Below are 13,397 nucleotides of genomic sequence, written 5' to 3'. Positions count from 1 at the left end.
CAAGCACGATTTCTCCTTTGTAAATCCATGCTGACTCTGTCTGATCCTGCCACTGCTTTCCAAGTGCACTGATATAAAATCCTTGACAATGGATTTGAGAACTTTCCCCCTTACTGATGTTAAGCTTATGGGTCTATAATTACCCGTTTTCTCTCTACCTCTCTTTTTGAATATTGGAGTGACATTAACCACCCTCCAATCTGCAGGGACTGTTCCAGAGTCTTAGAATCCTGGAAGATGACCAGCAATGCATCCACTATTTGTAGAGCTATTTCCTTAAGTACTCTGGGATGTAGATTTATCAGACCTGGGGATTTATCTGCCTTCAATCCCAACAATTTTCCCAGCACCATTCCTCTAATATTGAACTCCCTCAGTTCACCCCTCTCACTAAATCTCGCATCTTGCGACAATTCTGATTTGGGTCCTGTTTTGTGAAGACAGAAGCAAGGTATGTATTCAGTTCCTCAGCCATTTCTTTGTCCCCTATTATACATCCCCCCTTTCTACCTGTAGGAGACCTATATTTGTCTTTACCAATCTCTTTCTCTTCATGTGCCTATAGAAACTCTTAGCATCAGTCTTTATGTTCCCTGCAAGCTTACTTTCGTACTCTATTGACAGTGAAGAAAGTTAGCTCAGAGTACAATGGGACCTTGATGAAATGGGTCTATGGGCAGAGGAGTTTAATTTAGAAAAGTGTGAGGCATTGCATTTTGTAAGACAAGTCAGGGTGAGACTTATACACTTGATGAGGAGTGTTGCTGATCAAAGAGACCTTGGGGTGCAGATTCACAGTTCCTTGAAAGTGGAGTTACAGGTAGACAGGATAATGAAGAAGATGTTTGGCATGCTTGGTTTCATCGGTCAGTGCATTGAGTATAGGGTTTGTGTGGTCATTTTGCAGCTGTACAGGACATTGGTTTGGCCACTTTTCGAGTATTACATGTAATTCTGGTCTCCTTTCTATAGCAAGGATGTTGTGAAACTGGAAAGTGCTCAGAAAAGATTCGTAAGGATGATGCCACGGTTGGAGAGTTTGAGCTATAGGGAGAGGCTGAATAGGCTGGGACTTTTTGCCCAGGACCGTTAGAGGCTGAGGGGTGACCTTATAGAGGCTTATAAAATCATGTGGCTCGTGGATAGGATGAATAGCCTTGGGATAGGGGAGTCCAAAACTGGAGGGCATAGGTTCAAGGTGAGAGGGGAAAGATTAAAGGGGACCTAAGAGTCTTTTTTTCACACAGAGGGTGATGTGTGAAAGGAATGAGCTGCCAGAGGAAGTGGTGGAGGCTGGTACCATTACAATATTTAAAAAGCATCTGGATGGGTATATGAATAGGAACGGTTTAGAGGCATGTGGGCCAAATGCTGGTTAATGGGACAAGATTAATTTAGAATATCTGGTTGGCATGGACAAGTTGGACCAAAGGGTCTGTTTCCATGCTGTACAGCTCTGTAGGTCTTGTCCGAGGTGAGGTGAGAGTGATAACACTTGTTTTTAAGTCTGCATTCAACCGAGTGCGGTGTCAAAGAGTCCTAGCAAAACTGGAATCAATGGGCATCAGGGGCAAATTCTCCAGTGGTTGTCATAACTGACACGTAGGAAGATGGTCATGGTTGCTGGACCAATCATTCCAACTCCAGGACATCTCTGCAGGAGTTCCTCAGGGTAGTGTCCTAGGCCCAACCATCTTCAGCTGCTTCATCAATGACTTTCCCTCCATCATAAGGTCAGAAGTGGGAATGTTTGTTGATGATTGCACAATGTTCAGCACCATTCGCGACTCCTCAGTTGCTGAAGCAGTCCATGTTCAAATGCAATAAGATCTGGACAATATCCAGGCTTGGGCTGACATTGGTAAGTGATATTCGTGCCACACAATGCCAGGCTATGACCATCACCAATAAGAGACAATCTAACCACCACCCCTTGACAGTTAATGGTGTTACTATCACTGAATCCCCCGCTATCAACATCCTGGAGGTTATCATTGACCAGAAACTCAACTAGACTCACCACATTAACAAACTGGCTGCAAGAATAGGCCAGTATCTGGGAATACTGCGGCGAGTACCTCACTTCCTGACTCCCCAAGGCCTGTCCACCATCTACAAGGCTCAAGTCAGGAGTGTGATGGAATAACAAAGTGTTGAGCTGGATGAACACAGCAGGCCAAGCAGCATCTCAGGAGCACAAAAGCTGACAATTCCGGCCTAGACCCTTCATCAGAGAGCAGTGTGATGGAATACTCCACATTTGCCTGGATGAGTACAGCCCCAATAAGATTCAAGAAGCTTGGCACCATCCAAGACAAAGCAGCCCATTCAAGTAGTGCCACATCCACAAGCATCCACTCCCTCCACCACCGACGTTCAGTAGCAGCAGTGTGTGCTATCTACTGCAAAAATTCACCAAAGATCTTCAGACAGCACCTTCCAAACCCATGAGCACTTCCATCTAGAAGGACAAGGGCAGCAGATAATATGGAAACACCACCCCCTGCAAGTTCCCCTCCAGCCACATACCATCTTGACTGGGAAATATATCGCCATTGTTTCACTGTCACTTGTCAAAATTCTGGAATTCCCTCCCTAAAAGCATTGTGGGTCCACCCACAGCAGGAGGACTGCAGAAGTTCAAGAAGGCAGCTCATTACCACCTTCTCAAGGTCATCTAGGGATGGGCAAGAAATACTGGCACTGCCAGTGGTGCCCACATTCCACAAAATGAATAGAAAAAGAAAAGTCACATACAGACCATCACACAGGACATCAGAACATGATCATCAGATAAATATTGCTGCAAGAATATTAGTGCCATCCAGGGAGCAGCGAGAAACACCAGGCAATGTCAGGAATGGTGATGTTCAGGTCTGTTCATTACAATGCAATGAAGACTGTCAGAGCTGGATCCTAAACTTGTCGCTGCATTCTGCCAGAACATCAATGGGCAATAAACAAGATCAGCTGAAACAATCGACGGCACCAGATTATGCCAGAATTGCATTGTTTCCTCGTTACCTTGTGAGATTTGGGTTTGGGTTTGATTCCTGTTTCTGCTGATCTTTGGTTCCTTTCACCGTTGGAGTTTGAAATTTACCCTTTGAATTGCCTTTTTGCTGTTTGTGAACAGATTGCTCTCTCTTCTTTATAGAGTCATGACATATTGAGGTACGGACCTAAGGAATACTTTGGAAAAACTGCCCTGGGTGGACCTTTCCATCTCATCAAGTGAGTTTGAATGCTGTTTTCATCACTGAGACTCACAGTGACTGACTCAGCCCTGAACCTCTTGGGGTGGGCATGAAGGTAATGTGGGACAACTGTTGGTGTGTTCGTGTTGCCACACCATTTTCCTGGGGTTCTTGGTCAACGAAATTAGATCTGTCTGCTTGGCAATCTCAATAGCTAATTTGATTATTTATCTACCTATTTGTAGACTGGCAGGGGACACTGTGGGATCTTCTCATGAAGAAGCCCTTCTTCCACCACCTCAAAGAAGGCCAAACCTGATAGATCTCCTCCAGGCAGCAATCAAGTAGATCCTAAATCTTAGAGATCTGGGATGTCAGAGGCAGTTGCCCAGATGGTGTGGGTTCACATTCAGAAATGGCCCCATTCCTCAATTCGCCTCAAGATTCCATGTTCAGTCAGCAGTTATGAACTGAGGAATCTGGTTATGTGTGTGTGAAAGCTCTGTGTATCTAGTCACTGAGATTAAGGTAAACATATCATGCATAGAGTCTGGAAGCATGGGCTGGGATTGTGTGCGGGGGTTAAAAGCATAAGAGTGCCATATTGCACAGACCCTTTGGCCCACCTTTCTGTACCAACCAACAAACACCAAACACAAATCCCATTTTCCTGCACTTGGTCCATAGCCTACTATCCCCTGGCATTTTATCCGCTCACACAGATGCTTCTTAAATGTTACAAGTGTACCTGCCTCCACCATCCTTTCAAGTAACACGTTCTATATTTCCATCATCCTCTGGGCAAATGATGACCTGTAAGCACCTACTCCTCGCTTTAAATTTGTGGTGTCTAGTCTTAGACATGCTTGCCATGGGGAAGAGATTCTCACACTCCACGCTAACTAAGCCTGTCATAGTTTTGTACTCAAACAGATCCCCCCTCAGCCTCCTCTGCTCCAAGGGAAACAAGGCCAGCCGATCCTGTTCCTCCTCATAACTCAGACTTTTCACCCCAGGCAACTTCCTGATGAATCTCCTCTGCACCTTCTCCGGTGCAATCGCATCCTTCCGATGTAGCGACCAGTACTACACGCAGTATTCTACCTTGGCCTAGCCAATATTTTATAAGGTCGTAACATTACTTCCTTGCTCCTATATTCTAAGGCCAGATAATTAAGGCAAGCATCCACATGCTTTCTTCGCCACCCTGTCTCCCTGCACCGACACCTTCAGGGATCTCTGGACCTGTCCACCAAGGTCCCTTCATTCCTCAGGTACTCCCTAGGGGCCTACCATTCATTGCGTGTGTTCCTTATTAAATTTCGCAAAATACATCACACTTCTTAAGATCAAATTCCACCTGCCATTGCTCTGCCCAATTTACCAGCTAATTAATATCAGACTGTAGCCTGAGGCCATCCATGTCATTATCACCAACAATACCAGGTTTCATGTCATCTGCAAACTTACTAATTAGATCTTCTACATTCAATTCCACATTGTTAATGTACATAACAAACTGCGAGGGTGCCAGCACTGATTCCTGTGGTACATCACTGGTCTCAGACTTCCAATCACAAAAACAATCCTCCACCATCACCCTTTACTTCCTAATTTTAAACCAATTTTGGATCCAATTTACAAACTTGCCTTAGATTCCATTGGCTCTTACCTTCTGGACAGGCCTTCCATGTGTGACCTTGTCAAAGGCCTTAGGGGAGACACCAGAGGTAGGTTCTTTACGCAGAGAGTCATAGGGGCTTGGAATGCATTGCTGGAGAGGGTTGTGGAGTCGCCTCATTAGGGGCTTTTAAGTGGCTATTAGGTAGGCATATGGATGATAGTATAAGGTAGGGGTGGAGGTTAGATAGGCCTTAGGTTTAGGTTAAAAGTTTGGCACAACATAGTGGCCCGACAGGCCTGTACTGTGCTGTACTGTTCTATGTGCTATGTCCTATATAAACCACATCAAGTGCATGACCCTCATCAATACATTTAATTACCTTTTTAAAAAAACTCAACTAAATTATTTAGACGGGATCTCCCTCTAACAAATTTATGCTGACTATTCATAATCTATCCCAGTTTTTCTAAGTATTAATTAGTTCTGTTCTTCAAATTTCTTTCCAATAATTTCCCCACCACTGATGTCAGACTAACTGGTCTGTAATTCCCTGGCCTATCCCCTGCTGCCCTTCTTAAACAAAGCAACACATTTGCTATCCTCTAGGCATCTGGCACTTCAGCTGTGGCCAGCAAAGTATTAAATATCTCCACCAAGGTCCCACCAATCTCCTCTCTTTCCTCCCATAACAGCCTGGGATACATCTCATCAGGCCCTGGGGATTTGTGTACCTGTATGCCTGTTAAAACATCTAATACCTCCTCATTATTAATCTTAAAATATCATAGAGCCTCACCATCCCAACTGAAATCCCTGGCTTTATCCTCTGTGAATTTAAGTGAGAAATATTCATTTAAAAGCTCAATCACATCCACTGGCTCCACACACAGATTATCCCTTTGGTCTCTGGTAAATCCCACCCCTTCCCTGATAATCCTCTTAATCTTAATACATTTATTAAAAACCTTGGGCTTTTTCTTGATCCCAAGTACAAAAGCTATTTTATGGCCTCTCTTTGCCCTCCTAATTTCCTTTGTAAGCAGCTCCTACACTCTGTGTATTTCTCAGGGACCTCCCTGCTTTTACTGTGTTGTACCTGATGTATACTTCCTTCCTTTTCTCTACAAAACTCACAATCTCCCCCACCATCCAGGGTTCCATGGACACACTGCACTTGACCTTCACTCTTAGAGGGACATGTTGGCCCTGAATTATCACTAAAATACTTTTAAACAACTCCCACTTTTTAAATGTAACCTGGCTTGTAAGTAACTGCTATGTCCATCAGATCGTGTCTAATGGTATTAAAATTGACCTTACCCCAAATTAGACACTTAGCTTCCACACTATGCTTATCTCTTTCCATAATGACTTTGAAACTTAAAGAGTTATGGTCACTACTCCCAAAATGTTTACCCACCGAAACTCTAAACACTTGACTGGCTTCATTCCCCTACCGTAAGGACTACCACTGCCCCATCTCTAATAGGGCTATCTATGTACTGGCACAAAAAAACTCTCCTGGATACACTTTAAAAATTCACCTTTGACTGACCTTTTCACGTAAAGGCAATCCCAGTTCACGTTAGTCAGGTTGAAATCTCCTACAACTATAACCCTGTTTCTCTCCTGCCTTTGTTCCTCTCTCTCTCTCTCTCTGGTTGTTGGGAGGTCTGTTGTGCAATCGCAGCATGGTAATCGCCCTTTTTTTAGTTCCAACCTCTATCCAGATGGCCTCATTTGAAGGCCCTCCTATGGCATCCTGCCCCATTGCTGCAGTAATTATATCCTTTATTAAGAATGCAATGCCCCAGCTCTCTTATTTCCTCCTCTCCATGCCACCTGAAATTTCTATATCCTGGAATGTTCAGCTGCTAGTCCAGCCCTTTCTTCAACAATGTCTCAGCGATTACAGCAACATCATATTCATATGTGATGAATGATGCTCTAAGTTCATCTACCTTGCCACTCAAACTCTTTGCATTAACATAGATACAACTTAGCTTTCCAGTGCTCCCATATCCCTATCCTACCCTTGTCTCTTCCATTGACTGGGCTGTCCTGGCATTCCTTTTGTATCTGATTGGGCCTTGCTCCTGACTTTATCATCTTCTCTGTGCCCCATCTGCTGCCTACACTTTATTTAGTTATTTCCTTTACTCTGCAGTTTGTGTTCTGCTTTAGTTCATCATGTTTTCTGCTTGGTTTATTTCTTGCACATTTCTTCTTCATTCTCAGTTCGTTGTACTGTATCATTTCACAGAACCTAGAATATAGAACAGTGCAACACAGGAACCGGTCCTTCGGCCCACAATGTTGGGCCAAACATGAATGCCAAATGAAACTAATCACTTCTGCCTGCCATTGGTCCATATCACTCCATTCCTTGTATATTCATGTGTTAATCTAAAAGTCCCTTAAATGCCCGCATCATATCTGCCTTCACCACCACCCCTGGCAGTGCATTCCAGACTGCTACCGCTCTTTATGTAAAAAAGAACTTGCCCCTCATGTTTCCTTTGAACTTTCCCCCCTCACCTTGAATGCATGTTTCACATTCATCCAATTCCTTCTCTCTGTAATGATCTTTTGATTTCTCATTTTGCTGTCTCAACTGTGTTTCTCATTCTCTGTTGATGTGTCTTTTTTCCTTTGCCAAGCTCTCCTGTATTTTCTGTCATCTCTATTTGATCTTGGTCCTAAGTTTCTCTCTTTGTTCTCACCCTTAGTATCTGCTATGGAGTGCTAGTGTTGGCTGTGCTCGTGTTAAGGCTGACATCAATGCCTGGAGAGACCATCCCCATGTCCTTTGCACTTATCCTTGCCTGGTGTAACCTCATGTACTTCGCTCGAGGTTTCCGCTTGATGGGACCATTCACCATCATGATCCAGAAGGTAAGTGACAAAACATTTCTGGCCTTACAAATTAGGGAAACGGTTTTTCTTGAGCGTAGGAGTTGGGAAGTCATGTTGGGGCTGTACCGGGCATTGATGAGACTTTGGGAATACTGTGTTCAATTCTGGTCTCCTTGCCATAAGAAGGATGTTGTCAAACTTGAAAGAGTTCAGAAAATATTTACAAAGATGTTGCCAGGGTTGGAGGGTTTGAGCTACAGGGAGAGGCTGAATGGGCTGGGTCTTTTATTCCTGGATTATTGGAGGCAGAGGGGTGACCTTATAGAGGTTTATAAAATCATGAGGCATGGATCGGGTGAATAGCCAAGGTCTTTCTCCCTGGGAAACCTAGAAAGCATAGGTTTAAGGTGAGAGAGGAAAAATTTACAGGGGACCTGAGGGGCAACATTTTCACTTCAAAGGGTGAAGCGTATATATGGAATGAGCTGCCAGAGGAAGAGGTGGAGGCTGGTACAATTACAACATTTAAAAGGCATCTGGATGAGTATATGAATAAGAAGGGTTTAAAGTGACACGGGCCAAATGCTGGCAAATGGGACTGGATTAATTTGGGATATCTGATCAGCATGGACGAGTTGGACCAAAGGGTCTGTTTCTGTACTGTACAACTCTGACTCCATAATACCAAGAGTTATACAACAGAACTGAGTATATGACAAAAACAAATATATTACAAGGCTGAATTTATAACAGGAATGAATATGTACCAGGAGATAGTAGGAACTGCAGATGCAGGAGTCAGAGACAACACAGTGTGGAGCTAAAGGAGCACAACAGACTGGCAGCATCAGAGGAGTAGGAAAGCTGACGTTTCAGGTTTACCAGTCCTGATTAAGGATGTAAACCTGAAAACATTGACTTTCCTGCTCCCTTGGTGAACATATACCAGGTGAATACCAACAGGTCTGAATATCAGACAGGACTGGACACTAATTTCAAATAAACTATATCATTTTACTGAAGAGCAAATCGAAGCAGTATTTGGAAATAAGCCATAAATATTGCAGAAGAAAACTGTTCAGCTCATTATGCCTGTACTGGAACAATTCCAAGTTAACTTCCCAGTCCAACGCTCTCAACATAACCTTGTATCCTCCACAGGTATCAATATTTAAACTCATCCCTTAACAGATACAATGATGTCTGCTTCAACCAGTTCCTATCTCAATACCCGTAAGAAAAAAAAAATTTCCACTCCTTAATTAACAAGGACACTCTGATGATTTGGGAAGGCAACCCTTCAATGCCTTTGTTTACTGAACTGTTTAACCTGACGATGCTCAATGTTCCTCTAACTGCCTGAGAGAAAAAAAAGTTGTGTGGTGTTCAGGGCCCACTGCAAATAACACTTTATTAAATGGAGGTCATAAAGGCAAGTCCAGAAGCAAAACTTGGAGCACCATGTCCTGGGAATGCAGAGTTTGAGTTATAAGGAGAAGCTGAATAGGCTGGAACTTTTCCACTGGAGCATAGGAGGTTGAGGAGTGACCTTATAGAGGGCTAAAAAATCATAAAGGGCATAGATAAGGCAAATAGCAAAGGCCTTTACCCCAGGGTGAGAGAGTTTAAAACTGGAGACCATAGATTTAAGGTGAGGGAAGAAAGATCTAAAAGGGATGTGAAGGGCAACCTTTTCACACAGAGGGTGGTTAGTAAATGGAATGAACAGCCAGAGGAAGTAGTGAATACAGATACAGTTACAATATTTAAAGACATTTGGATCAGTACATTAATAAGAAATGTTTAGAGTGATATGGGCCAAATGCAGTCAGGTGGGCCTCGATCAGTTTGGGAAACTTGGTCGACATGAACAAGTTGGGCCGAAAGGTCTGTTTCTGTGCTGTATGACTCTATGACTACCTGAACTACCTTTCTGTCCCATCTGGTCCAGTCTGTCTTTGCAGATGAAACGGAGGAAGGAAGATCAAACGAAGAATCAGACCCTGGTAATAGAACGTATCTGATTTTTCTGTCATTTTGGCATCTGTTGGGTCTTTAAAACAATGGACATCTGTGGCATGACTTCAAGCGTACTAATGTATTCAGTTCTGTGGCTTTGTTTATATAGCGGTGCAGTGAAATCTCATTATGAATACTTGTCTGAGCTCCAAACTCCACAGATTTATTTTGCTCAACCGAGGTTGTTTATACCAATGTTAAGTTGATTGTTGGCTTTGTTTTGACTGAAATTTTAGGAATAATGAATAGAATTATACTTGTGCAGATATTATTGAATATATTGCATTTTGTTTCTCAGTTTCAAGAATAAAGATATTCCAGTGTTGTTGTGGGTTCCTGAGTTCTGTCTGTAGTGAACACTTTGTGAGGGACATGGTTGGGTTATAGAGATGGCTTTGGACAATATAAAGAGAAGGTTGTGGAGAGGTCATGAGCTAGAGTATGTGAGGTACATGTAAAGAACTGAGCCATGTCCAAATGAATGGAGGCAGAACTTCTAAACTGCTGACCTTTAGCAGATAACAACCTTAGCTCCTGCCCAAGTCTGCTTCAGAATCCAACAGGCCAGACTCTAGCCTGACCCCACTAGCCCAGCCTCGAATCCTTTGACTCCTCTCTCAAAGATGAGAACCTGGGTCAGGGCAATTGGTCTGTGTCATTAATCTGAAACCTAGCTACGAATTTAACATGGACCGCGAGGGAGACAATGATGTTTCCAGGTTTGGAACCATCCTCATGGTCCAGGGAGCTGACAGCCAGTCCACATAAATGGTGAGGAATATTACAGCAGGTCAGTTTAAATTCACCTTTTACCCACGTGTTTCTTCTTTTTACACAGATCATATTCGAGATTATCCTGCCCTACTTGGTGTTGATGCTCATTCTGATTCTGGCTTTCACATGCAGTAAGCATTCATTCACTCAAAAGCACTTTGAAATATCTGAAGGTTGTGAAAAAGCACGAGGCAAACTCAGGTCTTTATTTCCCTCTCGGCTGTTACTTTCCCTTTTCTATCGGTCAACAGATAGAAAATTGGACAGCACGGTGGCTCAGTGCTCCCTCACAGCGCCAGGAACCCAGGTTTGATTCAACCTTTGGGTGACGGTCTGTGTGGAGTTTGCATGTTCTCCCCGTGTCTGCGTGGGTTTCCTTCGGGTGCTCTGGTTCTCTCCCACAGTCTAAAGATGTGCAGGTTAGGGTGGATTGGCCATGCTAAATTATCCCATAGTATTCAGGGGTGTGCAGGATAGGTGGATTGGCCATGGGAAATGCGGGGTTACAGGGCCAGGGCAAGGGGGTGGGCCTGGGTGTGATGCTCTTTGGAGGATTGGTGTAGAACTGATGGGCCAAATGGCCTTTCTCAACTCTAGGAATTCTGTGAATGCTTCATTCCCACTTTTCTGTGATAATGGGAACTGCAGATGCTGGAGAATCCAAGATAATAAAGTGTGAAGCTGGATGAACACAGCAGGCCAAGCAGCATCTCAGGAGCACAAAAGCTGACGTTTTGGGCCTAGATCCTTCATCAGAGAGCTTTTCTCTCCCCTCTTCCTCTGTGTTTCCTACTCCTGCACGTGCGATGTGAAATTTTTGACGGTTGGCCTTCTCCATCTCCAGGCGTCCATCTGTCATTCCAAATCTTGGACCCTGCAAAGTGGGAACGCTTTGTGGATTTCAGCACCGTCCTCTTCAACATCTACCTCCTCTTCTTCGGCCTCGTTAACATGCCCCTGAACTGGGAGGTGATCCAGCCTGATATGGCCCGCTTCCTCTACGCTGTTTATACCCTGCTGGCTTTCGTCATCACGGTGTTCCTCGTCATCCACATTATGGGTGAACTGATTCGCCGAGTGTCAAAGCAACATGATGACCTCTGGAGGGCACAGGTAAGAAATTAACATGGGCTCCCAGGGAGACAGCGATGTTGCCAGGTTTGGAGCATTTGAGCTATAGGGAGACGCTGAATAGGCTGGAGCATCGGACCTTGACAGGGTGACATTATAGAGGTTTATAAAATCATGGGGGCCATGGATAGGGTGAATAACCGAGGTCTTTTCCCAAGGATAACGGAGTTCAAAACTAGAAGGCAGAGTGTGGAGATAGCACAGTGTGGAGCTGGAGGAACACAGCAGGCCAGACAGCATCAGAGGAGTAGGAAAGTTGACATTTCGGTTTGGGGCCCTTCTTCAGAAGCTGCCTGTCCTGTTGCATTCCTGCAGCTCCGTACAATGTTACCTCTGACTCCAGCATCTGTAGTTCTTACCGTCTCTGGCAGAAGGTGGAGTTGCCTGTGTTGAACTGGAGTGGACAAAGTCAGAAGTTGTACAACACCAGGTCATGGGCCAACAGGTTTATTTGAAATCATAACCTTTCAGACTGCTGCTCCTTTGTCAAGTGGAGTAGGCAAAAGTTTAAGGTGAGAGGGGAAAGATTTAAAAGGGACCTAAGGGGCAACTTTTTAATGCAGAGTGTGATGCATGTATGGAATGAGCTGCCAGAGGGGTTGGATGAGGCTGGTACAGTTACAACATTTAAAAGGAACCTGGATGGGTACATGAATAGGAAGGGCTTAGAGGGATATGGTACAAATGCTGGAAAATTGACTGGATTAATTTAGGATATCTGGATGAATTGGACCGAAGAGTCTATGACCAAGTTTTCTGCTAAGGAAGAAATGAGCCAGGTTTTCCACCTTCTATCGCTGCCTACCTACCGATCATGTACACCAGCTTTGAGTGAGAATGGTTGATGGTTAGCTCTAACCACCTCACCAATGCGCATTCATTGTACCAGCAAGATAGTCAAAAGATCTAATTTCCAATGTCAGGTTGATGGGCCAGAGAGCATTTAAGGAAAAATATTTACAAATCCCTTCCTCAGAGAGTGTATCTGCTACTTTTAACAGGAGTACAGATGAACTAAAACCAAGTGATGTGGCAGTTTGAAATTTTCAGGAAGATGACAAAGTTTCCTTCCTGGTTTCCTACTGCTCAGAGCACAGATTCAGATGCCACTGTGGCCCTGTTATGAAAATTAGTTTAATAAATTTGTGGCAGAGCAAAGTCACGAGGGGAGGTAGTCTAATCTGGAAGTCACTCCATCCTGGATCTTAAAGAGAAAGACTCCCTCTCCTCTCAGAATGGTGGAAAGCACAGCTTTACCAGCCTGGTTCATATTACAAGAATACATTTTTAATAAGTCCAGACATTTTGTATTAACACTGAGGCCAAATTGATAACGCTGCAGAAATTAATTAAGTTCCCTGTTGTTCTCAATACCATTGAAACATATTGGGTAGAAGGGGGGATTTGTTCAGTAAGGCATTTGTGCCTTCTCCCCATGTCTGCATTGATTTCCTCTGGGTGCTCCAGTTTCCTCCCGCAATCCAAAGGTGTGCAGCTAGGTGGATTGGCCATGGGGAATTGCCCCTAGTATCCAAGGATGTGCAGGCTTGGTGGGTTATCCATGGGAAATACAGACTTACAGGGAATAGGGTAAGGGAGTGGGTCTGCCTTCAGAGGGTTGGTATGGACTTGATGGGCCAAATGGCCTGCTTCCACATTGTAGGGCTTCTGTGAAAATGGAGTTGAAAAGGTTGGCAAAATGATAAGGCAGTTGGGTGTCTGTGACGATCCCCTTCAGAGCGTTGGCACAGAAATGCTGGAGCAAATGAGGAAAGACCAGCTGGATTGGAACACAT

The 13,397-nt window shown here is 44.1% G+C and overlaps 1 protein-coding gene across 3 annotated transcripts in view; it reads left to right on the top strand.

Moving 5' to 3' along the window:
* The window catches only part of LOC125463704 (transient receptor potential cation channel subfamily V member 6-like), a 48,914-nt gene that overhangs the window by 25,267 nt on the left and 10,250 nt on the right, over nucleotides 1-13,397 (top strand). For 2 of the 3 annotated variants that reach the window (XM_059653553.1, XM_048555296.2), the window contains 5 exons: nucleotides 3,158-3,234; nucleotides 7,551-7,716; nucleotides 9,642-9,683; nucleotides 10,535-10,601; nucleotides 11,315-11,583. In XM_059653553.1, coding sequence (XP_059509536.1) covers nucleotides 3,158-3,234; nucleotides 7,551-7,716; nucleotides 9,642-9,683; nucleotides 10,535-10,601; nucleotides 11,315-11,583 — 621 coding nt within the window. The remainder of the gene's footprint in view (nucleotides 1-3,157; nucleotides 3,235-7,550; nucleotides 7,717-9,641; nucleotides 9,684-10,534; nucleotides 10,602-11,314; nucleotides 11,584-13,397) is intronic. The other variant, XM_048555298.2, reaches the window with a different exon arrangement.

Source organism: Stegostoma tigrinum, chromosome 22 (assembly GCF_030684315.1).
Source record: "Stegostoma tigrinum isolate sSteTig4 chromosome 22, sSteTig4.hap1, whole genome shotgun sequence".
NCBI classification, from domain to species: domain Eukaryota; kingdom Metazoa; phylum Chordata; class Chondrichthyes; order Orectolobiformes; family Stegostomatidae; genus Stegostoma; species Stegostoma tigrinum.
This window is presented reverse-complemented; position numbering and strand designations above follow the sequence as displayed.